The 23,677-nt window shown below is 40.2% G+C and overlaps 7 protein-coding genes across 10 annotated transcripts; 3 read left to right on the forward strand and 4 right to left on the reverse strand.

Moving 5' to 3' along the window:
• The first annotated feature begins 31 nt into the window (after positions 1 to 31).
• LOC139768996 (uncharacterized) lies at positions 32 to 1,479 on the forward strand. Its single transcript, XM_071699713.1, has 4 exons — positions 32 to 428; positions 506 to 708; positions 776 to 899; positions 1,107 to 1,479. Exons 1-4 carry the CDS (start codon positions 375 to 377, stop codon positions 1,332 to 1,334), a joined length of 609 nt encoding a protein of 202 aa, XP_071555814.1. The 5' UTR covers positions 32 to 374; the 3' UTR covers positions 1,335 to 1,479.
• Positions 1,380 to 3,046, reverse strand: Sbat (LSMD1 domain-containing protein Sbat). 2 transcript variants are annotated; one of them, XM_071699716.1, is made up of 2 exons: positions 2,714 to 3,046; positions 1,380 to 2,265 (listed from the first exon to the last, which is right to left on the reverse strand). In XM_071699716.1, exons 1-2 carry the CDS (start codon positions 2,783 to 2,785, stop codon positions 2,026 to 2,028), a joined length of 312 nt encoding a protein of 103 aa, XP_071555817.1. In that variant the 5' UTR covers positions 2,786 to 3,046; the 3' UTR covers positions 1,380 to 2,025. The 2 variants fall into 2 exon arrangements, with proteins under 2 accessions (XP_071555817.1, XP_071555816.1); XM_071699715.1 differs by having other exon boundaries at positions 1,380 to 2,268; positions 2,714 to 3,034.
• A 176-nt stretch (positions 3,047 to 3,222) lies between these two features.
• On the forward strand, positions 3,223 to 4,794 carry Nd-24 (NADH dehydrogenase ubiquinone). The gene is made up of 4 exons (XM_071699712.1): positions 3,223 to 3,383; positions 3,865 to 3,927; positions 4,006 to 4,464; positions 4,546 to 4,794. Exons 1-4 carry the CDS (start codon positions 3,348 to 3,350, stop codon positions 4,717 to 4,719), a joined length of 732 nt encoding a protein of 243 aa, XP_071555813.1. The 5' UTR covers positions 3,223 to 3,347; the 3' UTR covers positions 4,720 to 4,794.
• Positions 4,795 to 5,248: 454 nt separating this feature from the next.
• Pms2 (mismatch repair endonuclease PMS2) lies at positions 5,249 to 8,214 on the forward strand. The gene is made up of 5 exons (XM_071699720.1): positions 5,249 to 5,470; positions 5,579 to 5,738; positions 6,089 to 7,284; positions 7,428 to 7,677; positions 7,842 to 8,214. The coding sequence occupies exons 1-5, from the start codon at positions 5,384 to 5,386 to the stop codon at positions 8,165 to 8,167; spliced, it is 2,019 nt and encodes a 672-aa protein (XP_071555821.1). The 5' UTR covers positions 5,249 to 5,383; the 3' UTR covers positions 8,168 to 8,214.
• A 491-nt stretch (positions 8,215 to 8,705) lies between these two features.
• L(2)09851 (WD repeat-containing protein 1 l(2)09851) lies at positions 8,706 to 11,606 on the reverse strand. 2 transcript variants are annotated; one of them, XM_071699724.1, is made up of 4 exons: positions 11,455 to 11,606; positions 10,750 to 11,239; positions 10,260 to 10,661; positions 8,706 to 10,152 (listed from the first exon to the last, which is right to left on the reverse strand). In XM_071699724.1, the coding sequence occupies exons 2-4, from the start codon at positions 11,223 to 11,225 to the stop codon at positions 9,663 to 9,665; spliced, it is 1,368 nt and encodes a 455-aa protein (XP_071555825.1). In that variant the 5' UTR covers positions 11,226 to 11,239; positions 11,455 to 11,606; the 3' UTR covers positions 8,706 to 9,662. The 2 variants fall into 2 exon arrangements, with proteins under 2 accessions (XP_071555825.1, XP_071555824.1); XM_071699723.1 differs by having other exon boundaries at positions 10,750 to 11,280; positions 11,455 to 11,597.
• A 268-nt stretch (positions 11,607 to 11,874) lies between these two features.
• Positions 11,875 to 15,113, reverse strand: Aps (diphosphoinositol polyphosphate phosphohydrolase 1 Aps). Of its 2 annotated transcripts, none has more exons than XM_071699729.1 (3): positions 14,590 to 15,113; positions 14,234 to 14,389; positions 11,875 to 13,070 (listed from the first exon to the last, which is right to left on the reverse strand). In XM_071699729.1, the coding sequence occupies exons 1-3, from the start codon at positions 14,734 to 14,736 to the stop codon at positions 12,774 to 12,776; spliced, it is 600 nt and encodes a 199-aa protein (XP_071555830.1). In that variant the 5' UTR covers positions 14,737 to 15,113; the 3' UTR covers positions 11,875 to 12,773. The 2 variants fall into 2 exon arrangements, with proteins under 2 accessions (XP_071555830.1, XP_071555829.1); XM_071699728.1 differs by having other exon boundaries at positions 14,219 to 14,389.
• Positions 15,114 to 17,028: 1,915 nt separating this feature from the next.
• LOC139769005 (uncharacterized) lies at positions 17,029 to 23,065 on the reverse strand. The gene is made up of 4 exons (XM_071699727.1): positions 22,075 to 23,065; positions 20,993 to 21,088; positions 20,735 to 20,840; positions 17,029 to 20,368 (listed from the first exon to the last, which is right to left on the reverse strand). The coding sequence occupies exons 1-4, from the start codon at positions 22,451 to 22,453 to the stop codon at positions 20,311 to 20,313; spliced, it is 639 nt and encodes a 212-aa protein (XP_071555828.1). The 5' UTR covers positions 22,454 to 23,065; the 3' UTR covers positions 17,029 to 20,310.
• Between the last annotated feature and the right edge of the window lie 612 nt (positions 23,066 to 23,677).

Here is a 23,677-nt window from a genome sequence, read left to right on the forward strand (position 1 = left end):
TAACCATTGCAGTCAAACTTCCGTTATTTTTTTTATTTATAATTGGCTCTGTAAACGTCTGTAAACTAAATTTCTTCTTTCGCATCGTTCTCTTTCGAGAAAACTAGTAGAAATCGCTCAGCTGATTTCTACTAGCGAGGTTATGTACATGTTATGTACACAGTACCGGTTACTCGCTCCTTTTACTCGCTCTTCAAAATTTCTCTTTCTGAACGACTTAAGGATTACAACGCGTCTTCATTTATGTTAAAGGATACGTAGGTGAAGGACTAAAAAAAAATTAGGAATAGATAGGTTGTCAGAAATTGCTAGTCTCAATGAATTAAAAAAAAAAAACGTGGTTCGACTGTACATTAATTATATTGTTAGCAAGTATGGCCATGCGTCAAGTTCTTAGAAAATTATGGAAAGATATTAGACCCGCAATGGTGAGAATATAATTCATATTTTAATTACTATATATTTAATTTTAAATATAAAAACTAAAAAAAGCCCACAATTGCAGTACACATCGGGTATGTTATTTGCACATTGCAACTCACCCGACAAGCCTAGTGAAAACGACAAGTTAAAACTGGTACCACCAGATGTAAATAAGCTCACTCACGAGTATATGATAAAACAATCTGCGTTGGATGCTGCTAACAGTGTAACTCAGACATTAACCGTTACTTACGTGGCTATAGTAGATCTGAGCGTTGAATACAGGTAAGTAAAAATAACAACATAGATCTACGAAGATAAGGTGTCTCCGTTTATCGTGACAATTTTACAGAACATTGTTGAACGAGCTCATTTCCCTTCTCGAAGAAGCTATAATTCACAATGTAAGTGACGCGCACACGGATCTGATTGTGGAGTTACGGAACGAAATGCAAGAGAGGAAGGAGAAGATTACGGTAATAAGGAATTGCTTAAGAAACGAGATAATCCTGCTTGACGTAATATCAAATATTAATCAAACATTAAATATTGCAGTCTAAAATTCTAAATAATTAATCAAAATTAAAATTCTCTTATAACATAAAGTATAGATTGTATACATATCTTGCGCCATAAAAAATTATATATATAATTATATAAGTTAGAACGCAAATCTCTTTTAGCGCTTAGCTACGTATATGGATTACGTACACAAAATGGCAGTAGCTAGCGCGGAGCTATGTTACATGTGTGAGATGGACAGTTTGACTGGCACGCTTCAACAGAGGATAGAGGATGCGTTAAACAGGGTAAAAACGGAAATTAACTGCAATGCAGAATTGGAACGAGCATACCGGCTTATACAGGAACAGTCCATCAAAAGCAGTAAAGAAACAACTGAGAAGCAATGAACTTTTATAGGGAATGTTCTAATATTATAGAGATCGAGATTGAAATATGCTCAGAGCAAGTTTTATTTTTTCTATTAAAAAAAAATTAAAAATAATTTGTTTCGTTATGGTATCTACATATATTAATAAACGATTTTTCTCCGCATCTACCAGTATATTATACATCACTTAACAGTTAACATTAATCTTCAATTATTTTATTTTTTTTCTTATTTTTTATTCAAAGCGACAACCTATATTAAAGGTGTTTGATACACTAAGGACTATTTTATTCTTAAGTATTTCTCTTATTATCTAGAATTCATAACAACCTCATCATAAAAATATGATTAGAATAAAGCATGCCTCACTATTCTGTTCAGTCTAATCGTAATAATTCAAGAATTATCACGATTTTTGCGCTGTATTCATATTATTTTCAAGTTTGCTTTAATAAGATCGGTAAGGTGTAATATAAATATTTTCGATATAAGTGTCGAATATATCAATTATTAACGGAGCAGGATTTATACCTTTTAATTTTTCACGCAAACCTGTTCGTATTACAAAAAAAAAACTAAGTCTTCAAAATATAAAGACATATATACAATATATTCGTATAATATTCAACACACAGCAAGCACGTAAATATATTACTTAAATAAACATAATAGGGAGAGAGTATTTACAGACTTGTGAGAACGGTGCCGCTTCAAACGTCTAAATGTATCGAGACAATGTGCCGACCGGGCACCATCACCAAGCCTAAAACTCTCGCTTCCGTGTGCTCCATGGACAGGTATTCGGTGCACGAGCCCAAAATAACGTTGGCGTCGCGATCCGTGCAGAGAAACGCTCCTCTCAAGACCCTTCCGTCGGTCATCTCGATACGCAGATGTCGATTCAGCCAGCTCCTCAGCTTCTGTTTGGCTGACGATTCCTCAGAGACTGCCTGCTGTAGAATAGAAGCACGATTATAATTCTCACAGGCGTAGCGAACATTTCTAGGAAAACTTTGTTCTTTAAAAGCTTCATTAAACTTTCTCCAGCGATTCCTTGTAATTACTTGTAGCCTACAAAATTACCTGACGAGTTGTTTTTAATGCAGAATATTTGCATTAAAAAAAAGATTCTTGCATCTATACAAGTGTAATCTATGTAATTTATTGTAATTGTTTAAATAACGAAATATGAATGAGAATAATATATGATAATATCAATTCGGTAAGACCGTGGGTGAGATCCAAATTTGACGTACATACATAACCTGTGCGCGCGATAAAAATCGATAAAAATTCAAAGTTGTGGTCGTGAGAAGGATGCATAGATCTCGCAAAGTAACAGGAGGCGTGGCGAAAAATTGGAAAGATCAGATGAAGGGGAAAGAAATGTAGAATTACCTCCTCATTCCCGTGCTCGTTGTTCACGACGTTGCTCAAATTGTGCACCGTCTCCTTCATACTCGCGCTCATCGCACTCCCGTTTACTCTCGTTTACGGACAGGATGAACTTCTCAGACGAAAACACCTCGACACCGTACCGCGATTTGCTGGATCGCGATCACGTACGATTCAAATTTGTTTTGATCTCGCTGATCTATCTCGACGGACCTGCAACTTTGTTCCTTGCGGCCGCACCATATTAAAGTTTCTGCACTTAAAACGAGACAGACGCATATAATTTGACGTCGGAGAGAGGAAAAGAGAAAGCGAAAGGACGTGCGAAATGTTCAATCGACGAGAAACGGAACAACTGTTCCTTGCGGTTGCACCATCTTATTACACTTTATGCATTTTCTGCACTTGAAATGAAATGGACATGTAATTAGATGTTGGAGAGAGAAGGAAGCAAATAGGAACTCTACACTCTATAAAGAGCAGAACTTCTGCCACAAGATGTAAACTCACTTTAAGGTTAGGTTAGGTTAGGTTAGGTTGGATAGCCTGGCAGCTGAGGGTGAGCGGTTGACGTTTGTTTGACAGAGTGCAGCGAGCAAGAATCTCGTCGTGCCGCCTGTCATTCAGCCGTGTCGACATGCTGACGTCTCTACGACGAGCTTGCGGGCTCTTCGTGAGTAAATCACTCGCTGAAAGTTTACCGATGCCGCACTCATTGCAGTTTGCTTCACCGCTATAACCTCAAACACCTTACATAATCTTGTATTTTCAATTGAAACTGATCGACTTTGTAAAACACTTCTTGAACGCAAGTCAATTACTTGATATTTCTACGAAAGGAGCATGTGTATTTTATTTTATGTGAAATACTTGACATCTTTACGAGAAGATCCCTATCTTATTCGATGCAAAACGATGCAAGCGTTATTTAGGAAGGACACCTTATTTTCGACTATTATTTTATCTATCTTTACTTCTATTGATTCTATATTAAGCTTGTGAGAGTCAAAATGAATAAACAAGATGTAAGATAAAAGTTATAGGCGTGTGTGATTTCTTCTCTCTGTAAAGTTTGCATATTCACCATCTGGCACTTGACCTATTATTTAATCTGTCACTTGACATGTATTTAACATCAATTCTATCCTCAACAGGCTCTAAGAAACATTAGGGGAGTGCAAACAACAGCAAATCGCGCGTCGGACCAGCTGTTTGTTGTACGTAATAATAATAAATAGCAATAATAATAATAAATAAATAATAACAGCATATTATACATGGTATTTAAATTTTAGCACAGAGACAGCGAGCATGATAATCCTAATATACCGTTCGAGTTCAACGAGGCGAATAAGAAGCGGATCGAAGCGCTGCTCACGATTTATCCCGAAGGACACAAGCGCGGTGCCATGATACCTCTGTTGGATCTGGCGCAGCGGCAGCACGGCTGGCTGCCCATCTCCGCCATGCACAAAGTCGCCGAGATACTGGACGTGCCGCGCATGAGAGTGTACGAAGTAGCCACGTTCTACACGATGTTCAATCGCAGGCCCATGGGCAAGTATCACATACAGATTTGCACCTGCACTCCGTGCTGGTTGAGGGACTCCGACTCGATAGTCAACGCCGTGACGAAGGCTACGAATTGCGAGCTCGGCGGCAGCTCCGCGGACAAGCTGTTCACCGTCTCGGAGGTGGAGTGTCTGGGCGCTTGCGCCAATGCGCCGATGTTCCAAGTAAACGACGATTATTATGTACGTATATACCTATCCTTTTAGGAGCAACAGCTTCGAGTGAAAACGACGCTGTACTTATCATTCCTTTTTCTTTTGCAGGAGGATTTGACCCCGGAAACTGCAACGGCTATAATAAATGCTTTCAAGAAGGGCGAGAGGCCGTCGCCGGGCCCACAGAATTCTCCGAGATTCGCGGCTGACCCCGCCGGTGGACTTACGTCATTAACGTCTCCGCCACCGGGTCCCGGATTTGGAGTTAGGTCGGACTTGTAAAATATATGTTTTTGATAGGGCTGTAGTGTACGTTAACGAATGTAAAAAGATTATTAATAAATACATGTCAAAGTAGCGGATTGTTTCGTTGACACGTCTTCACACATTTATGATTTTATATTTGTTTTATGTATGAAATAATTTTAATGTATCTAATAAATCTCCAAACTTGAAATATATATTACTTTTCCTTTAAATATAGCTACGTTCTAAAAAATAGGGTATTAAATCAAACGATTAGAAATTGTAAATTTAGCTAAAAGAAAGCATCTCTACTTTTATAATTATTGTAAACTCAAAGAATTTTATAAAATATAAAATTTTATAAAATGGAATATATCATATGTTTATGAAAATATTTAATCTAGTACCGTATAAGAATCATTATATTTATTAACATTAAATTGAGTATAATAACATTTATATTTTTGCATCGTATTTAAACATTCGCGTTTAAACGAATTGTGCGTACGTATAATTTTAAAAACTTGATTGTAAATTCCCTTTTACTACGTGAACGAGAGCAAAGCAGCAAAGCCATGATCAGTTTACCGACAGATGCACGAGGGTGAGACGCGCGGCGCGCTTCGAATAAATCCGTAATTAATGTAATTACACTCGTGTTAATTATTCCTGACGCTGAACACATGTGCCTGATCGAGCGATGGATGAGCCTGTTGCAACGACTGAAAAATCGAAAAAAATAGAAGCTATAAACAAAGAAACGGTCCATCACATCTGCTCCGGCCAGGTAAGGTTAAGTATGTGTAATTAATAAAAGGCATAATTTGTTTATAAAGCAATGTCTCTTGATAAAAAATAGAAAGATCTGAGATATCATGTACGGATGTTTCATTAGGTGGTGCTCGATCTTGCGATCGCAGTCAAAGAATTAGTGGAGAACAGTTTGGACAGCGGTGCTACAGTGATCGACGTCAAGCTTACTGATTACGGTAAAACGTGCATTAGCGTCAGTGACAATGGTAGCGGCGTTTTGGAACGAGACTTCGAAGGTTTAGGTAGGCTTGTAAATCAAAATAATTATTAGCAATTCAGGGTTTCTGTTTAAAAAATTTAGTTACAAAGAATGGAAACTACTCTGGTGGAAAAATATCTCAGAATTTTTTATATTATTAATCGAAATTTCTATTAAGACTTTCTAAGAATGCTAAAAAATTTTCAGATTTTTTATAGGAATTGGAAAGTATCTGAAAAATTTTATGTCTATTTTTAGAATTTTTCACAAGTCCTAATTCTAAGAAAATTTCTGAGAAATTTTTTCACCAGGGTACATTTAATTTAGAGCCAGTCTTCCATTAAGAGGATTAAAGGCAATTTTTAATGCGGTCACTTTTCTTCTATTAATCAGGCTTGAAACACCACACTTCGAAGCTTCGGGAATTCACAGACTTAACTGAAGTGAATACATTTGGCTTCCGTGGCGAAGCGTTGAGTTCGTTGTGTGCTCTGTCCGAGTTGAGTATCATCACGAGGCACGCATCCAACGAGCATGGCTTTAAATTGGAATTCGACCGGAACGGCGTGCTCGCGAAGAGAGAACCGTGCGCCAGAGAACAGGGTACCACGGTACACGTGAGGAACATATTTAAAAATCTGCCCGTGAGAGCGAAGGAGTTTCAGAAGAATCTGAAGAAGGAGTACGCGCGCGCTATCCAGGTCCTGTACAGTTACTGCTTGGTCTCCACCAACATCAAGATTACATGTTCCAATTTGATAGCGGGTAAATCCCCCAATCTTATCGTGGCCACGAGAAACACCGACGACGTGCTGGACAATGTAAATTCCGTGTTTGGTAAGAAGTCTCTGGACGGGATCGTTAAACTCGAATTACAACCTCCGGACGAAACAGTATTGCAAGAATACAATTTGCCCAATGACATTACTGTAGATTTCGATTGGGAGTGTTACGTGAGCACTTGCGATCACACAGTCGGACGTTCCTCGCCCGATCGACAGTTTTATTATGTAAACGGTCGGCCGTGTGATTTAACGAAGATCAGTAAACTGATCAACAGCGCGTATCACAAGTACAACAATAAGCAGTATCCGTTTGTCTTCTTTAATATCAAATTAGATCGACAGTGCGCCGATGTTAATGTCACTCCTGACAAAAGGACAATATTCGTTACGCAAGAACGACTCATATTAGCGACACTGAAATACAGTTTGACAACAAAATGGGACAAACTGCAAGGGAATTTTACCGTTAAAACTTTGACGGAATTAAATTTTGGCTTGAAAAGAACAATCTCGCCTAATCACACGCATTCGCCGGCTAAAAGATTACAAGTATCACCTTCGGTATCGCATACTGCGAAGGAGAGTAATATTAAGACTAATATCAGATCAATGAAAAAGCCTGTAGATGTAGAAATGATGATAAGTATAGTAACGATAAAGGAAAAATTAAATGAAAAAAAGAGTATTGCTAGAGCAGCTGTCAGTACAGCTAAAAGAATAAAATATAGAGTACAAATGGAAGCTAATCAACGTGAGGCTGAACAAGAACTGCAGAGAGAATTGACAAAAGATTCATTCGGCAAGGTTGGTAAAGTATATTGTATACTTTTTATATACTACATGTAATTATTTTATTATATACGATTATTAAATATAATTTACTGTGTGATATATTAATGCCGAGACATTATGTATATTTATGTTTTAAACTTAGAAATCTTTTATAGATGGAGATAATAGGTCAGTTTAATCTTGGTTTCATAATAGCTCGCTTGGAGAATGATCTATTTATCATCGACCAACATGCCACCGACGAAAAATTTCGCTTCGAGAAGCTCAGTAACGAAACGAAGCTGAAAACTCAAAAGCTTATTGTACCGAAGTCGCTAAATTTCTCTGCGCTGAACGAAACAATACTCATAGAACATCAGCAAACATTTGAAGATAATGGGTTTACCTTTAATATCAATGAACAAGGTATATATACGTGTTTAATTTTCAGAATTTTTCATAACCGTTATCATTTCATAATAATCCTTCATAATAATAATTCTATGATGCTATTGATTAAGCCATAGAAATATTAGTAAAATGATGAAATATATTAAATTGCTATTCTGTACCGTATAACTATTTTTTAGCTGAGCCTGGCAAGAAAATAGAATTGATAGGAATGCCTGTCAGTGGTCATTGGCAGTTTGGTCAAGAGGATATTGAGGAATTGGTATTTCTTATCAGAGAAGCAGGCAATGAACACAAAGATAAGCACATATATCGTCCGAGCCGTGTTAGGCAAATGTTAGCGTCCAGAGCATGTCGCAGCGCGGTCATGATCGGCACAGCGTTAAACACAAGTGAGATGCAGAAGCTGATAACACAAATGGCACAAATGCAGAATCCATGGAACTGTCCACATGGGAGGCCCACCATAAGGCACCTATTATCCTTATTACTAATGAACAAATGATCTGTGATGTTTTGACAAACGTATTTCATAAAGACAGTAGAAATTTGCGTAGTTGGTTTGATTATTAGATGACGACTCGATATCTCCTTCCACGTTTACATCGCTCTCCTAGCTGCCGTTTCCTTCAGATTCTTTATAATTCTTTCTATCTCTTAAGGCTAGTGCAAGTAAAAAGTTTTAGTCGTAACCGTAAGGCCGTAAGTTTTCCAATACGTAGGAATATAGTTTTCCATACGTTGGTACATTTAATTTCTACCAATTGTTTTGTATAGAGTATCCGAAATGTCTTGTGACGATCACGCATATACTTTTTTGGATGAAAATTTCGAATTACGAAACTCAAATCTTGAGAGAAGCAATGACAGCGATGTTGGTGATTTTGTTGATACATTAGATGAACTTATTTTCTGTAAGAGCGAAGACATCATCCGCAACAAAGAAGTATAGTGTCTGCAAAGCAACAAAAGTTAACTTATCACTTATATTCAAACTTATCTCTCTATTCGGCAAAACCTGAAAATAAATTGTGTCATAAAAATTTGTTTATATTCCATTAAAAAAAATTAGATTTATTTTTCATTCAGTGTGTATGATACACATTAATTCTATAAAAATTTTTGTACAAAATGTTAGACGAAAAACTTGAACATTTGACATTTTTACACAATGTATAGGCCTGTTCGTTTTAGCTCAACTTCTTGCAGTTTATCTTTTCTCTTTTTCTCTCCAACGTATTACGTATTAAGAAAAAGAGGAAAGATGAACCATGCAAGAAGTTCAGTTAAAACGAACAGGCCTTATATCGCACACATAATCTGTAATTTATAAAGGAGATTTTCTCGTAAATTATTCGTCTCTGTCCTATGAAAAATACAAATATCTCCTTCTCCCTCTCTTTATTTTATAAAATAATAAGAGACGCTAACTAATCATTAAAAATAACATTTTATACACAGGATTAAAGTATTGCCGCGCGTTTTACCGTTCGGATCGCGACAAGAGGCATTACTAATCCTGACATATTTGTTCATTACGTAACTATGAGCGATCCGCGTGACTGTAATAGACTGTAATAAAGAATTAGAGAACGCCTCCCCGAGAAATGATCGGTTTCACTGAATAGGGCAATGTAAATATAAGCAAATAATTTTTCATACAAGTCCATCTTTTTTGTTATTGAATTTTTGTTTATCAAAATTATAAGATTACATAAATAAGAATAAAATTGATTTAAGAAACAACGATTTTGTAGATATATATTTTTCACAACACCTTCACGAAAAGTTCGACTTTCCGTAAAGGTATTGTGAAAAATATCGTGTGCACCTCGGGTCGAAAACTTTTTCAGACTCGTGTAATTTGAAACTTCACACTCGTCTGAAAAACGCTACTTTCGCCTCTTGGTGCACAATAATATACTATTTTATAATATATCATTTTTCACGGTCTCTTAAATATAATTCTTTTATATTATCCTACAGAGTGCGATATTCTATTATACACTAATCGTACGGAATATATTGAATCCTGAATGCGCGGTCGATATCATGGTTCCTGGACATTGCGAGTGCCAATGCAACTCTTTGATATCTGACTGACCCTGATGTATGAACAGCAGCTGTGGCGGTAACTTGGCTAACACACTGTCTTGAGGTTCTTCCGTATGGTCTGCTTCTACTGACAGATCCCACTGAGCGATTTGATCGTCAGCCCCGCCAGAAGCAAACACTGTACCTTCTGTGGGATGCCATTCCACGGTGGTGACTGGCGCGGTGTGTTGCTTAAAAGTAGCGACCGGACTTGCACCATCGGATCCGAACTGTCGCAGATCCCATACGTGGAGGAATCCGTCGTCGCCACCTGATACCAAAAACTGATTTTCCTTCGGATTCCACGAGATAACGTTGATATCGGCCGTGTGAGCACCAGACGCCGTCAACATGCACGCATTCTGTGGACTCGCTCGCGTATCCCAAATCTTTATACTGGAATAAAAATTAATCTTTATAATAATTTGCGAGGCAGCAATATTCAATTCTTGATTCGACTCAGTAATACAAGAGCGCATACATATCTTATAGTAAATACGAACCTTTTGTCTACGGAACACGATGCCAGAACGTTCTTTTCATTTGGCGACCACTGCAAATCCTCCACACTGTGCGGGGCGTGCGAATTATACGGCCTTTGGTCTACGTGCCAGGACGCGCCACCGCTGTCGACTCGCCATATGTGAATGTTACCTTTGCAATCGCCAGATGCTAGAGTGCCCGGCTCGGCGCGGCTCCAATCAAGGCCGAATCCTTCAGATAGATGGCCTTTAAACGCATACAACGGCTTAATGCCTGCACTCGCCTTATCACACTTATTACGATATGCGGCCAGCAAGCTAGGATTCTCAACTGCAGTCAACTGTTCTTGCAAGTTCCAGATATTTACACGTCCCAGTTCGCTCCAACTGGCAGCTAAGACTGTTCCACCAAGTTTTGTACATCTATAAATGTCACAAATGAAAATGTATGTAAATATATACATTTCTGTAGTCATCAATTATCAATGACGGATCTTTTTAGAATACTTACCTCACCCTATTAATACATCCTTGGTGTTTTATAGGAGCGACGCTCATAACTGGTTTGCGCTCGTCGTCGTCGTCTTCCGAATCGCTCGATTCGCTGTCCGATTCTTCAGAGCTCTGCTTACTACCGCGTAAATTGGACATTTTCATGACGAGGAGATTATTGACGTGCGCCTTGGCAGCTTGTGTCCCGGCGACTATGTACATGCTTAAAGGATAACCCTCTCTGGAGTCGCCCAAATCATCTGGTATCACATCGAAGCTGAGGCACGGCGCTCCAGATTGCGCATGGTGCAATAATCTGTATGCCGATTTATCAACGGTGAGTTCCTCCCCCTCTTCCAATGCCTGTCCCGGAAGGTACACCTGCGACTTGGTTTCCTCTCGACTTTCGTCCGCGTTCTCGCCCTCCACGGACTCGTCGCTGCTCTCACTGCTTTCGCTCTCGTTCGCGACACCCTCCATCGGCTCCTCCTTCATTTCCTCAGGTATATCTTCGAAATGGACAGGCATGTTAGGTAAACGCAACCGGTGACTGCAACGACGAATTGTATAATTCTTTAATAAGATATTTAGAAGAATTTGCATTCTAATTAAAATATCGTATACACGTGTGATGTGTACCCTAACCTCAAAAATTGTTCGCCAAAATATTACAGATTAGAAAGGTACATTAGCTAAACGTATTTCCAATTAAATTTGTACTCACTTAAAGAAATACGACGATTAATTTATTATTGATTACGATTATCTTTTCCTTTTTAAATATAGGATTAAATAAATAGGCTTTATTCACGTTAAAAGTCACAGCTACAGCCACGCGGGATTATTCACCATCTGCGCCTGCGCTGTTCGCTGAGCTGCGCATGCTCGTCATGTATGTGTGTGATACGTATACTATTTTTAATTTGCACTTGATTTATGTTCATTTTGGAAAAATAATAATAAATAAAAAAAAGAAAGAGCAAAAATGTAGTTAAAAAGGAAGAAAACTAAAGTTTGTTCTAATTGCATTGGAAATAAAATACATGTATATTCGAATTTTAAAAGGAAGAATACAGATACAAGATGAAAAGAGAAGTAAAATCTAACAATACGCCAGGATAAAGAGTTAAATAAAAATATATAATTATCTTTAAATAGTAAAAATTTAATATCTCATATTAGAGTCTGCTACAAAAGTTGGTTGTTCGCTTTCTCCTTAAATCCTTTCCATCCACAGAAATCTCGAGAACCTAAGCCATACAAACTATTTGTCACATCACAAAGTGTCGCGAGAAAATAAATAATACAGAAAATCATAGACACTTAAAGCCGTACGATAAACTTTAAGCTGTAACAATGAAGTATTGATGAACCTACGTCACGTTGTTTGCAGGAAAATTCTTTCTTTTTACCACAGGCGGAGGGTACAAGGCGGCAGCTCCGCGCGCATCTTCGCGTATATAATTCGCAGAAATCATTACAAAATTTATTCAAGAAGTTAATATACAAAGTACATAATTTTATCGTCCGTATATTAACAAGTACAACGCAACTTTTTCCTTCGCTCCGACAAAAATGTAGAAAAAGTTCGCGCAGCTGGTATAGCCAGGATATGCGATACGTGGAAACAGGATCACGTGTATGGCATTCTACGTATATTAGGCACAAACACTAAAATAATAATGACAGTAAAATAATTGACTTAATCACTCTTCTCGCGCGTTCGATAAAAAGTCACATTAGAAATGAGAATTCGGTTACAGAAAAAAAAAATATATATATATATAAGTGCTCCTTCACGAACCGATTTATCAACAATCTAAGACTAAACGTAATAATAATCGTAGCAATTAACCTAAGGATATAATGATAAAGATAAGCACATAGATATCAATTTATATATATAAAACACAACAGTAGTTGTATAGTGGAGTCCCTTAAGGGGAAGAAAGGAGAAGTAACAGCGAGTTTTGCTCGGAGGGAACCCATGGCGGTCGAATTTTGGATTTAAAAAAAAAATACCGGGCTTGATACGCGACGATATTAGCTGTGTTCGCTCAAGTGGGTATTGTTGCTAGAGTTATTCATTAGTTCGATAGACGCCATCGTGGAGTGCGAATGATTGGACAGCTGAGAGGTGGGATTATGTCGTGGATTGGTATTGTGGAGGCTATGCAGGTAAGAGCGCTGGACGGGCTTGTGTTGACCAAGCTGCAGCAGGGCCTCCGGTATGGTGAACCACTTTCGCTTCCGGCCGATAGCGCGCGAGTCCTCCCATTCCGGCAGCTCCTCGGTCACTCGCATAACCCACACTTCCGTTCGGTGTTTGTGTTCCGTGTTCTGCAAAGGGAGATTATCATTTAAAGGGAGAATCGGCTTTATCGGAATCATTATTTTTGCTTGTAATCGACGTCTCGAATAAACAAATCAAACGCGATTTGAGACTACGATACACAGGATCTGTTTTCTATTGCTGAACCGGCTGCACTAGTTCAGAGTTTATCTTTAGGCCTGTTCTTTTTAGCTGAACTTCTTGCACGGTTTATCTTTCCTCTTTTACTTTTCACGTTGGAGAGAATTATTGATACAAAAAAAAACTCAATCTAAACTTACTACATATGTAGTATTTACATATGTAAATACAACATTCAGTGATACAAACAGGATAAAAGAAAATTCTACACTACTAAATATCACGGTGACATCAGATAAAACATCTGATACTCAAAGATCAAACTCATCGTATGTAATAACATTAAATAATTCGGGAAATATCAACAAATTAAATGAAATTGAGAACTCTTATATGTATATTTTTTATACAATGCGAATTTCTTGACAGTTTTATAGAACTATTAACGCCCAGTTTCACAAGTGTCGGTTAACTTTTAAACCTTAGATTAACTCACTCTTCGTCTCTTTCTAAGGGAGACGTTAGAAGGAGACGAAGAGTGAGTTGATCTAAGGGTCTGTTTTCTATTGCTGAACTGCACTAGGTAGTTCAGAGTTTATCCTTTTCCTTCCAATGTGGAGTAAAAAAGATAAACTCTGAATTAGTGCAACCAGTTCAACAATAGAAAACAGACCCTAAGATTAAAAGTTAACCGACACTTGTGAAACTGGGCCTAAATTTTATAAATTGTTGCCTAATCCCCAACCTGGAGGATTGGTTCTCTTTCTAAATATAGAGAGCTAGGCAAGATACTCTCGGTGGGTTGCCATCCCTGCTTCCAAGAGGTGGCGATTGAACAAAAGCCGACAATTTTTGGTCGGATTTGAACTCGGATCCTCCAGCTCGCTAAATCAGCGCACATCTCTCTGTTCAACGATCGCCACTGGCCTAAGATAAACTCTGAACTAGTGCAGCCAGTTCAGCAAAACAGACCCAGTTATACGCGAAACGCAGTAGAACATTAATAAAAAAAAAAAAATAGAAAAAATAACAGCACGACATTGAAGGGGTATAACATAATATCTGTGTGGCATACATCACGAGTTATAACCTCAAATGTGCCGAGGCAACGGCCTAACTGTCCTAGAACGCCAGCCTCCTCCCGGACCTCGCGAAGAGCCGTGACCGCTGGTTCCTCCTCGGGTTCGACGCCGCCGCCTGGTACTATCCAACTGTCGGGTCTTCGACTGGATGTAACTAGTAGTACCTGCAAAAATTCACGACGCACGTGAGACCTTACTCGTTGAAGTTTTACTCACCGACCTTAACCGAGGCGAGAGTCCAGAGATTCTCAGAGAGGAGAGAGAAACTAAAGCCGGCTCTCGAGCGAGGGATCGCGCCGCGCGTGCCGTGCCGCGCGCCGGCAAAGATATATACAGGTGGCTGCCATCTGCCAGCTGGGCTTACCTCGTCCTCGAGATCGCTCTTGACGCAGATACAGGCGGCCCTGCGTCGGTAGCCCTCCGAGTCGTAGATGCGGATCGAATTCGCCTTCTCCTTCACCATGTTGTTGCACCGTGGACACCCTCTCCTCAGATCCTCCCGTGGATTCATAAATAATCGTCAAACGGCCCGACGGGCCATCCTGTGCATCCGCGTCGTCCTAACGTTGCTCGTAGCCGACATATTATCGACATCGAGTCCACTTTGCCGTACGTAAAAAAACGTGTGTGAGCGGTCCCCCGAGTTCACGTGTGTTCCACGTACGGTGGCTGCGGTAGATGCGCCGCCACCCGTGCTCGAAGCCTTCGATCCGCGCGTCCTTCCGCCCGCAACGACGAAACGCGTCTGCCGTGCCGTCGCCGATCTGTGCCGCCCGCGCGGTAACCCACGAAGCCACGAACAGAAACCCGATCCTCGCCGGACGCTCGCTATAACCTCCAAATGCACTCCGAGGCCACCGCACCGACCAACCACGAACCACGACGGACGACCGGCCGTGAGATGACGGCCCCCCCCTCCTCCGTCAAGCCGCGTCGCGACCAATCAATCGCGTTCGATTCCCACGCGCGCGGCTCCCTTCCGCCCCCCCGCCCCGCACGGAAGCGCGGCGGGGGACTCGTGATCTTCGAATTTCGAAAGACGATATCTAATAAGAGGGTTGGTATTTTGCATATTATCATCCGATCTTATATTTAAAATCGCACTTCATCGGCCGGATGGAATCTGAAAATCGTCGATAAGCAGACTTGAAGATGATTTTGAATGTAAAATCGAACTGTGAATAATACCGGCGGTAAACAACGCGAACTAAGGACTCGGCGTTCGGGGACGAAAATATCGTCGGCTGGAATCCCCCGAAGAGCACGTTTTTGTACTGGACGTATTTTATCGTGAGTCGAAGTGCGATAATTAAACTTTTATCAATATAAAGTAGCATTAAGTTCATTTTTTAACGAATAATCGCGGATATCGCACGTTCTGACTAGACGGATAAAGAAAGAAATAAAATGCAGTTCAGAAGAATAATAGATTTAGATACGAGGGTCGATACGGAAAGTAAATGCCCCTTCTAATTTTTTTTCTCAGAAAATTTGATTTCTGAAACTATATGATTTTTACGTGAAGTAATGTTCAGTCTTTATTGTGCGCGCTGTTATTTTTCCAAATAATGTCCATCTTTTTCTATAATGCCCTTTTGCCATCTGTGAGTCAGATGCTGCACACCAGTGCTTTATAACTCTTGAGGGCTTGATCAACATTTTTCCTTCTTTCTTTCTTTCATCTCTGATTACCTCTTCGGCCTATTGAAAGATACAAAACACTTCGTAGGTATTTTCCAGATGACGATGAAGAAAACTGTCGGTCAAGCTTTCAAGAATCATAGCAAGGACCTTTGCCGCACTGGTGTGCAGCATCTGAGTCACAGATGGCAAAAGTGCGTAGAAAAATAACAGGGTGCGCAATAAAGATTGATTACTTCATGCAAAAACTATATAGTTTCAAAAGTAACATTTTCTGGGAAAAAAAATTCGGAGACATTTTGCTTTCGTATCGATTCTCGTACATTAGAGTCATTCAAAATGATAAAAATTGCGAATTTAAGTTTCAGAACGCTAAACATGGTAACTCAGAAAAATTATTTTAAATGAGTTTTGTAGAGTAATTGAAACTAACGTTAATGATCCAATCTGCGGAAGGATCATTAACGTTAGTTTCAATTATTCTACAAAACTCATTTAAAATGATTTTTCTGAGTTACCGTGTTTAGCGTTCTGTATATGCCTTATATACCACGTTTATATTATTAAGCCCGTTAAAGTTCAGTTAAAAGCTAATTTTTTGATTCGTTTCAGTGTTAGAGTAAGTTTAGGATTTATTGATGAATTATCAATATCGACTTGATGTCGACAATCACGGTAAACGGAATTTCGACATGACTACACGTATTAATATGATTTGAAAAATAATGGGAAAACTATTCTAAGTATATAATTAAACTGAACTGATTGTACTGTCCATAAATTCTGTTGGCTTTATGCAAGACTTGTTGATGATATAAGTGCTTTTGTCTCTGAATTATCTATGAAAACCAAGCTGAGTTGAAATAAAAGCGGATCGAATTTCTTAAGAGCAGATAAGGAAAAACGATTTTCCTTATCTGCTCTTAAAGAAATAGAGTATCCTTACATCACAAGATGATTCACTAAATATAATACGAACCACAGAATAAACTATGTTGGTTGGAGATGTTCTTACAGTGGATATACAGATATTTCTAAATCTCTTTGAATTATCTACAAACAAACATATTGTTTTAGTTGAAACGAAGCTGAATAGAATTTCTTAATAGTCGATAAAAGGTTAATTATCTCTACACGGTGATTCACTAAAAAACACGCTTGGTACATAACGTATACATATTTATGTGGTGAATAATGTAACAGTGTTTAGTTAAATTAAAATAGGTTCAGACAAAAATAACGGAGCGTTAGTAATCATCTTAGAATCAAGAATTGATCGTATTATATTTATGAATAAATGTTTAAACGATCAAAATCCTTAATCTTTTACAAATTACACATGAATTTTGCTTAAACAGAACTTCGTTTCCGTCTAATGCTAAAGCAATTGTCGCTTTGTTTCGATCTAACGCTAAAAAAAATGTTGTTCAACTTAACTTCTCAATAAGGCAAAATCGGGCTAGTCAAATCAACTTACGAATCGATCGTCACTTCGTATAACAATCATTCAAAACGCTTATCCCCCAATTACCGCGACTGCGCGATTCATCGCACCTCTCGCACGTAGAAAAAAAAACAAACAAACAGCTTGTAAAATTAGACGTCTTGTAAATCGAACGTAGCTTATAAACTATATATTTAAGTCAATAGTGTCATACATACAAATGGTTTATCATTACAACCTGTGTATCCACAGTTACAATCCTGCGAGTTTAGGCTTCCACCGCCTACCCTTCGCGATCTCATTATTCTACGGAGCTAGATTAGACACACTTTCGGGCATTCACGTTTTTATTTGGCGGCAATCAGATCGATTATTGTTACAGCCCGTCAAGTAGAGGAATTCCGTACCGCACGTCTTAAATGAACAGCACGTATCGCTCGTCGTAACGAGACGATATATGGTTCTAAACAAGATGGCCCGAGAATCAGGCGCCCTATTCATAAACAAATACCTCAAATTCTTTCAACAATTTCGAGTTAATTTTTACTCCCGAGAATCAGGCGCCCTATTAATAAACAAATACCTCAAATTCTTTCAACAATTTCGAGTTAATTTTTACTTAAAAATATTATGCAGTTGAGTAATTAAAAATTAGGGCTCTTTTCGGCGAAGCTTCGGAGGAAAAATAAATAACAGAATATTTTTCAATTAAATTAAACTTTCAGCAGAATTTTAATGTAAAGCTCGCCGATTAATATCGTATCCCTGAACGTGCGGTGGTCTTTCAGGGACACTCTATATCTATACAATCAGAAAATAAAAGACACATATATTATTTTTAAAAACTGATTATTTCGTGTTTTTTGAATAATTAAAAACGGGTACCGTTGATTCTGTTTATTACTTTAGTTGCAGTTCCTGCACCTTGCTATCGCTTTTTAATACACGCGTCCGTTTTTTAATACAGCAAGTGTAAGAAGGTACAGCTAAGAGATATGAACAGATTCACAATACGGAATACCGCTACGGGATCGAGAGTGCGAGGCGAGCACGTGCGTGCGCGCGCGTATTGACTCCAGGCGCGACACACATACACACTCGCACACGCACACGCACGCGACGCACGTGCTCTCCGCGTTTCGCCGTGCCGCGCTGCAGGATACGCGCGATCTATTTCCGTCCCTCCTCGTCACCGCGCGCGTTATCTTCCGCTTTCTACCCCGCATTCCGTCTTTGTATAAATCGTCGCAATACAACGAGTCTTACATATCGTAAAATCGATAAACGACCAGCCGCGAGACACAATTCTCGCCTCGATCAGTAACGCAGTACAAAGAGGAACCTCCTTGTGTATGTGTGTTATCGCTATTACCGATGTCGCATCTTTATCTTGGGTTCCCTTTACATCTTCCTCCCTTTTTTCTTTAATTTTTTTTTTATTTCTTTACGAAATCGCGCTTGTCGTCTCTACGGCCACTTACCTCTCGTATAGCTTAAAAAAAGTGTGTATATATATATACATACAGGATGTTTTAGGCGTCGCGCACTTTCTCTTGAATACAGATATTTCTTTCTTTTTATATTTATTTATTTATTTAATCAATTAATTTCGATATCTGTAATATTAAATATCTTTTAAAATTCGAATTGCTTTTTCTTTTTTAAGACCGCTTGCAGTCCAACGAGCAACTATCCTGGCTCGTGAAAACTTTTTATTTTACAATTGCTAATCAGTGAAAAAGATGTTTAACTCGATATTTAAATATCTGTCGAGAGAAAGTGCGCGAGAGTATGCATATACATATACACATATGTATGTACATACTTTATGTTTACGCGTTCGGTTTTGTTAATATAATTTATTTCTAGTTTCTTCTCATGTTTTTTTTTTCATCGCACCACATTCTCATTTCTCTCTGTTCTCCTCGTATTCTCTCTCATTGTTCTGTTAGTTCGTGTCATTAAACCTCACGCAAGTGACGAAGTCCGAGCCGAACATATACGGTTTTGCGTACGTTACTGGAACAATGATAGACTTTGATTGTTCGTATTACAAAAACTACTTCTGCTGGGTTATGTCAATCCTTATCCGTATACAAAAGAGATTAATTATACAGTAGGTAAATCCTCAGTAATCGACAATAGACTGTACATCTTAGTAACACGGAGCGCGTCAATTCTCTCTAATAACAACAAAAGAGATTTATCACATTAGTATGAATCTCTCAGTAAGGAAGGTTAAATCAGAACCTTTATTGTTACTACAGCATCAACAGTGTTACGTCGTCATCTCCAGCGCTTGAAACTCTTATACATATATTCTGGCTCTCCCTTTTATGAAAGTATCAAAAATATCCTTTCTAGCACTCATTCCCCAACAGACAACGGAAATTACGATATATCGTCTCAATACTAAAAATCAATAAAAGTATAACTAACTTATCTAAGGTAGAGCTCACACCTGCTCCTACGCAGGTCCCCTTGACTAAGATTCGTCCTGTCCCCCTTTTCCAGAAAGAAAAAATAAAGAACCATAAAAAGAATAAGAAAAGACAAAAATCATGATCGAGATAATAAAGATTTCCTGCTTAAGCGCTAAATCGAGTTCAAGATGTAAAACTAAGTAAAATTTATAAATATGGTACAATTGATATTAAGCGATAGAGCAATAATAGATTAATTATAGATACGTATAGGTAATAGCATTGTATCGTTGAATCCTATGGCGATTTTTTTTTCGTTATTTAAGTCCTCCGCTTAACAAGAGTAGATTTGAGGATTGAATTAAACATCTGTGTTTCCGTGTGTGTTCGATTTGATGAGCGAGTCTCGTCCAGTCGAACAATTCACCGCACGCACCAATCACCATTTGCGGACTAGCAGCCACCTTGACTAGCTTCTTTTTTTTCTGCCGTTTTCTGCCATCTCAACCCCTTCGGCGCGAGTCCTCTGGGCTAGCAACTTGTTCCACTATACTCCACCAAGTTCAGCAGGTACGAATCAATCTCCGGGATGTTCAGGGCAGCTACGATTCACTTGAAACCACTTATCGATACAGCTAGAAAAAAATACAAAACTTTATATCATCTATTCCGTCATAATATACTGAAATATACTAATCGAAGGTGATATGTTTTTAAAAATATTTTTGAAAAAGTGATATATTTTTAAAAAATTTGTCAACTCCGAGTGATTAATAATCACTTCAATACTACATTATTTATTATATTTTAATATTAAAAAATTTTTGATATTAAAAAATAATATATTAATATCTTTACAGCAATTTATAGCCATTTATTTATAACATTTTTTAAATTAAATTTTCTGGGATAATTGGATGTCTTTATTACCAATTTCCTATCGCCTATGTTGAGCTAGGAATTAACACAAAATAATAGATAAATCGCATCGTCATACATACTTTTTATGATATATACAGAGACAGGGCAAGCGGGCTATAAGATCTCCAGATTGTAGCTCCTCCAAGCAAATGACACATTCTCCCTTTCCATCTGTCAGCACGTCCTCTGTCATGTAAATAAGCAAGGGACTTACTTAATTATCACCGTAATAATTACCACCAGCTATTAAATCATTGACGAGCATCGCTGCCACGTAAAGAACGGTATCTATCGTTTATCAGGCAGATACAAGCCTGTCACCACTTGTTCCCACTTACCATTGTAACTGAGCCGTGGCTTGGTCAGGCACATGACCAGGTGACACTCGATATCATCCGGCAGAATGAACTTGGAGCATACGGGACACTTTAGACCTTGAAACACGAAGGCGAAGAGCGTCAGAAAAGAAAGGGCGAGAAGGGGGTGGGGGCGAGGACGGAAATCTGGGGGTTGTGCAAATCGCAGAAGGCGCAAATACCGTAAAAGACCCGTCTGACTCGATCCACCGGGACCACGGCCGCGGCCTCGTGCTCGTTCAGGCACGAGCTCACTATTATTCCCATAATAGACCCGACATAACCTCAGCCGTGGGCCGCGGTCCCGCGCGGCGATCCTCTCCCGAGCCACATCCTTCCCTCGTCGCGAACGATCCTCGCGGCGAGCGACACGCCCTTTTTTTCCTCTTCCTCTCGTTTCGCGCCGCGAATACAAATTTCCTCGTCCGCGATTCAAAAATTCACCCCAGGGCCCCGCTGGGTGTCCTCGGGCTATCATCGATTGTGGTACGCGGTTACCGGGCCAACCACCCCGGCAACACGCGTCAAAACAAACGCCCCCTGTCCCACCCGCGAATCAATTCATCGTCGCGCACCGAACTCCGTACTCCGCGGAGCTCTCGCGGTTGCGCGACCTAACCTCGCTTTTTTTGCGGCGCTCGCCCGCAATTAGGTTAGGGACCGCCGATTAACGCCCCGCGAGGCACAGATGCCCTGCGAAACTGCGCGACGGCAGGTCTGGAAAAAAATCTTGTCTCGCGAATGGACACGAGATAGATCAGCGGATACGCGACAAATAACTGCTAGCGAACGATCCGACGACACTATCTCGGCGATATTGCTACAGCGCTCTTTCTCTTGGAACAGAATAACAGAGAATTGTTCAATGATTCATATTTCGACGATACAATAACGATTTGTTGACTTTCAGCGCCGCGATAAGGTACATTCGTAGTAAATTGACGACGTGCTACGTAACGCACGTATAATCAGCGAGCTTCGTCGACCTGGGAGCGAGTGGTTTCCGGGCCCCGGTCCGTGGAACGGATACGTAAACGTCTGTATACGAGAGACTCGGGGCTTACCGTTGAGGGACCAAATGTGCGAAGGCAAGCTGTGAGCGGCGTAGACGCGACCACTCTCCTCGTCCGTGTCGTCGGAGTCGAGCTGCGGCAGGCCGAGGGCCTGGCCGACTCCTACCCCGACCGAGGTGGAGAGGCCAGCCTGCTCGGCGGAGGATAGGTCCGGGACGGAGCTCAGCGAGCGCGCACGCTGCCTGCTGTCCCCGGACATCCGCGAGTTCTGCGACTGATTGGCCTGCTGGTGCTGATGCTGGAGCATGCCGACGCCGCCCGGTAGGGAGCGGAGCATGGAGAAGCCCTGCATCGCGGTCTCGTTCGCCCCGGTGGAGGATTGACCGTTGCCACCGGCGGATTGTGCCACGGTGCTCGCCTTGGCTCCCATCCCAAGTCGAGAGTGATGAATTTGAAAAAAACAACAATCGTCACACCACGTGCTCGGCCGCCCGCTCGGTCACCGCTCTCCCTCTCTCCACCCCCTATATATTTTGCGTCCGCGCCTCCCGTCCGGTTTTAATTCACCTGTCACCCCCGCGCGGGTTTTTCGCGCGGTCGATCAGGAAGGGCGAGAAGGGAGGAACGCGACCCCCCGGGGTCCCGGGTACCTCAGGTCCTGGCAGTGGTACGCGGACACACACATACACTGGCAATACACGCAGTCCTCGCGCCCGCCTTCGTCTCGCGCCTCCTCGTTCTTCTTCTTCTTCTTCTTCGTCTTCTTCCTCACCCTCGCCCCGCTCGCGCACACGTCGGCGTCGGCGTCGGCGGCGACAGACGGCTGGGACGACCTGGCCACGGCCCCACCGGCGGCGTGGCGCTCTTACAACACTTTGGGATTTAACTTAGGCCGGAATTTAGCAGACGTACGCCACAACGAGCAAGTCATTTCGTCCGCGAACATACCAGCGGCTCGTCGCACAAAACATTCCCCGACATCTTAAACTTCCTAGATGTCAACACGGTCGGCTCGCGCAGACACTCCACACTTCCGTGACTTCTTTGCGAATTGCGCGTGCACGCCGCGCGCCGCGGATTTACGTGACGACCGCGACGGGCTCGCCGGCGCGTGAAGCGCGTCAAGTTCCAGAGATTGGCTGAGCCTGATTGGCGACGCCATGTTGTTGATACAAACCCGAGTGATAAAGCGCGATCGATTGTTAAAAAAAAAAAAAATCGCACGTAATTTTTTTTATATATAGAATATATAGAATATTCTTTTCTTGGATGTTGTTTAAACACCCAATACAGTTTACGTTCGCGATTCTAGTTAGAAACTTTTGAGTCGAATTGAAATAAATGATAAATGCGATATTAGATATTTTCGGTTTTTCCAACAATCATGAATGACGAATTTACGCAAGCGTCTAACTAAAAAAAAAAAAGCACGTGACGTGAGCCGAAGCCGAACACGCACACCTGCGAAGCACGTGTTATGAAAAAACGTATGAATTGATTTTTAGGCCTGGATCACAATCGAAGAGGCAGAAGTATCTTGTCCTAATGAACTATAACTATCATTTTTTTTTTGTTTAAATAAAATGTATTATCAAATTTGTTATCATTGAACAAAAAAGTATTCCAAAAGTTCTTTAAAATATATCTCTCGGTA

Source organism: Temnothorax nylanderi, unplaced genomic scaffold, assembly GCF_030848795.1.
Source record: "Temnothorax nylanderi isolate EJ_2023f unplaced genomic scaffold, tnyl_v1.0 TNYL_tig0019_pilon, whole genome shotgun sequence".
NCBI classification, from domain to species: domain Eukaryota; kingdom Metazoa; phylum Arthropoda; class Insecta; order Hymenoptera; family Formicidae; genus Temnothorax; species Temnothorax nylanderi.

What these genes read in the sequence shown, in the direction of transcription:
- LOC139768996 (XM_071699713.1), top strand. Translation starts at nt 375, where the DNA reads ATGGCCATGCGTCAAGTTCTTAGAAAATTATGGAAAGATATTAGACCC. An exon ending in GATCTGAGCGTTGAATACAG is followed by an intron (nt 709 to 775) that starts GTAAGTAAAAAT and finishes ACAATTTTACAG; the next exon opens with AACATTGTTGAACGAGCTCA. An exon ending in AGAGGAAGGAGAAGATTACG is followed by an intron (nt 900 to 1,106) that starts GTAATAAGGAAT and finishes AATCTCTTTTAG; the next exon opens with CGCTTAGCTACGTATATGGA.
- Sbat (XM_071699715.1), bottom strand. Translation starts at nt 2,785, where the DNA reads ATGAGCGCGAGTATGAAGGAGACGGTGCACAATTTGAGCAACGTCGTG. An exon ending in ACGAGCACGGGAATGAGGAG is followed by an intron (nt 2,269 to 2,713) that starts GTAATTCTACAT and finishes TCTATTCTACAG; the next exon opens with CAGGCAGTCTCTGAGGAATC.
- Nd-24 (XM_071699712.1), top strand. Translation starts at nt 3,348, where the DNA reads ATGCTGACGTCTCTACGACGAGCTTGCGGGCTCTTC. An exon ending in CGTCGGACCAGCTGTTTGTT is followed by an intron (nt 3,928 to 4,005) that starts GTACGTAATAAT and finishes TTTAAATTTTAG; the next exon opens with CACAGAGACAGCGAGCATGA. An exon ending in AAGTAAACGACGATTATTAT is followed by an intron (nt 4,465 to 4,545) that starts GTACGTATATAC and finishes TTTCTTTTGCAG; the next exon opens with GAGGATTTGACCCCGGAAAC.
- Pms2 (XM_071699720.1), top strand. Translation starts at nt 5,384, where the DNA reads ATGGATGAGCCTGTTGCAACGACTGAAAAATCGAAAAAAATAGAAGCT. An exon ending in CAAAAGATTCATTCGGCAAG is followed by an intron (nt 7,285 to 7,427) that starts GTTGGTAAAGTA and finishes AATCTTTTATAG; the next exon opens with ATGGAGATAATAGGTCAGTT. An exon ending in CTTTAATATCAATGAACAAG is followed by an intron (nt 7,678 to 7,841) that starts GTATATATACGT and finishes ACTATTTTTTAG; the next exon opens with CTGAGCCTGGCAAGAAAATA.
- Aps (XM_071699728.1), bottom strand. Translation starts at nt 14,736, where the DNA reads ATGAATCCACGGGAGGATCTGAGGAGAGGGTGTCCACGGTGCAACAAC. An exon ending in AGAGCGATCTCGAGGACGAG is followed by an intron (nt 14,390 to 14,589) that starts GTAAGCCCAGCT and finishes GAATTTTTGCAG; the next exon opens with GTACTACTAGTTACATCCAG. An exon ending in TTGAGGTTATAACTCGTGAT is followed by an intron (nt 13,071 to 14,218) that starts GTATGCCACACA and finishes CTCCCTTTGCAG; the next exon opens with AACACGGAACACAAACACCG.
- LOC139769005 (XM_071699727.1), bottom strand. Translation starts at nt 22,453, where the DNA reads ATGGGAGCCAAGGCGAGCACCGTGGCACAATCCGCCGGTGGCAACGGT. An exon ending in GCACATTTGGTCCCTCAACG is followed by an intron (nt 21,089 to 22,074) that starts GTAAGCCCCGAG and finishes TCGTGTTTCAAG; the next exon opens with GTCTAAAGTGTCCCGTATGC. An exon ending in GCCACGGCTCAGTTACAATG is followed by an intron (nt 20,841 to 20,992) that starts GTAAGTGGGAAC and finishes TTTACATGACAG; the next exon opens with AGGACGTGCTGACAGATGGA.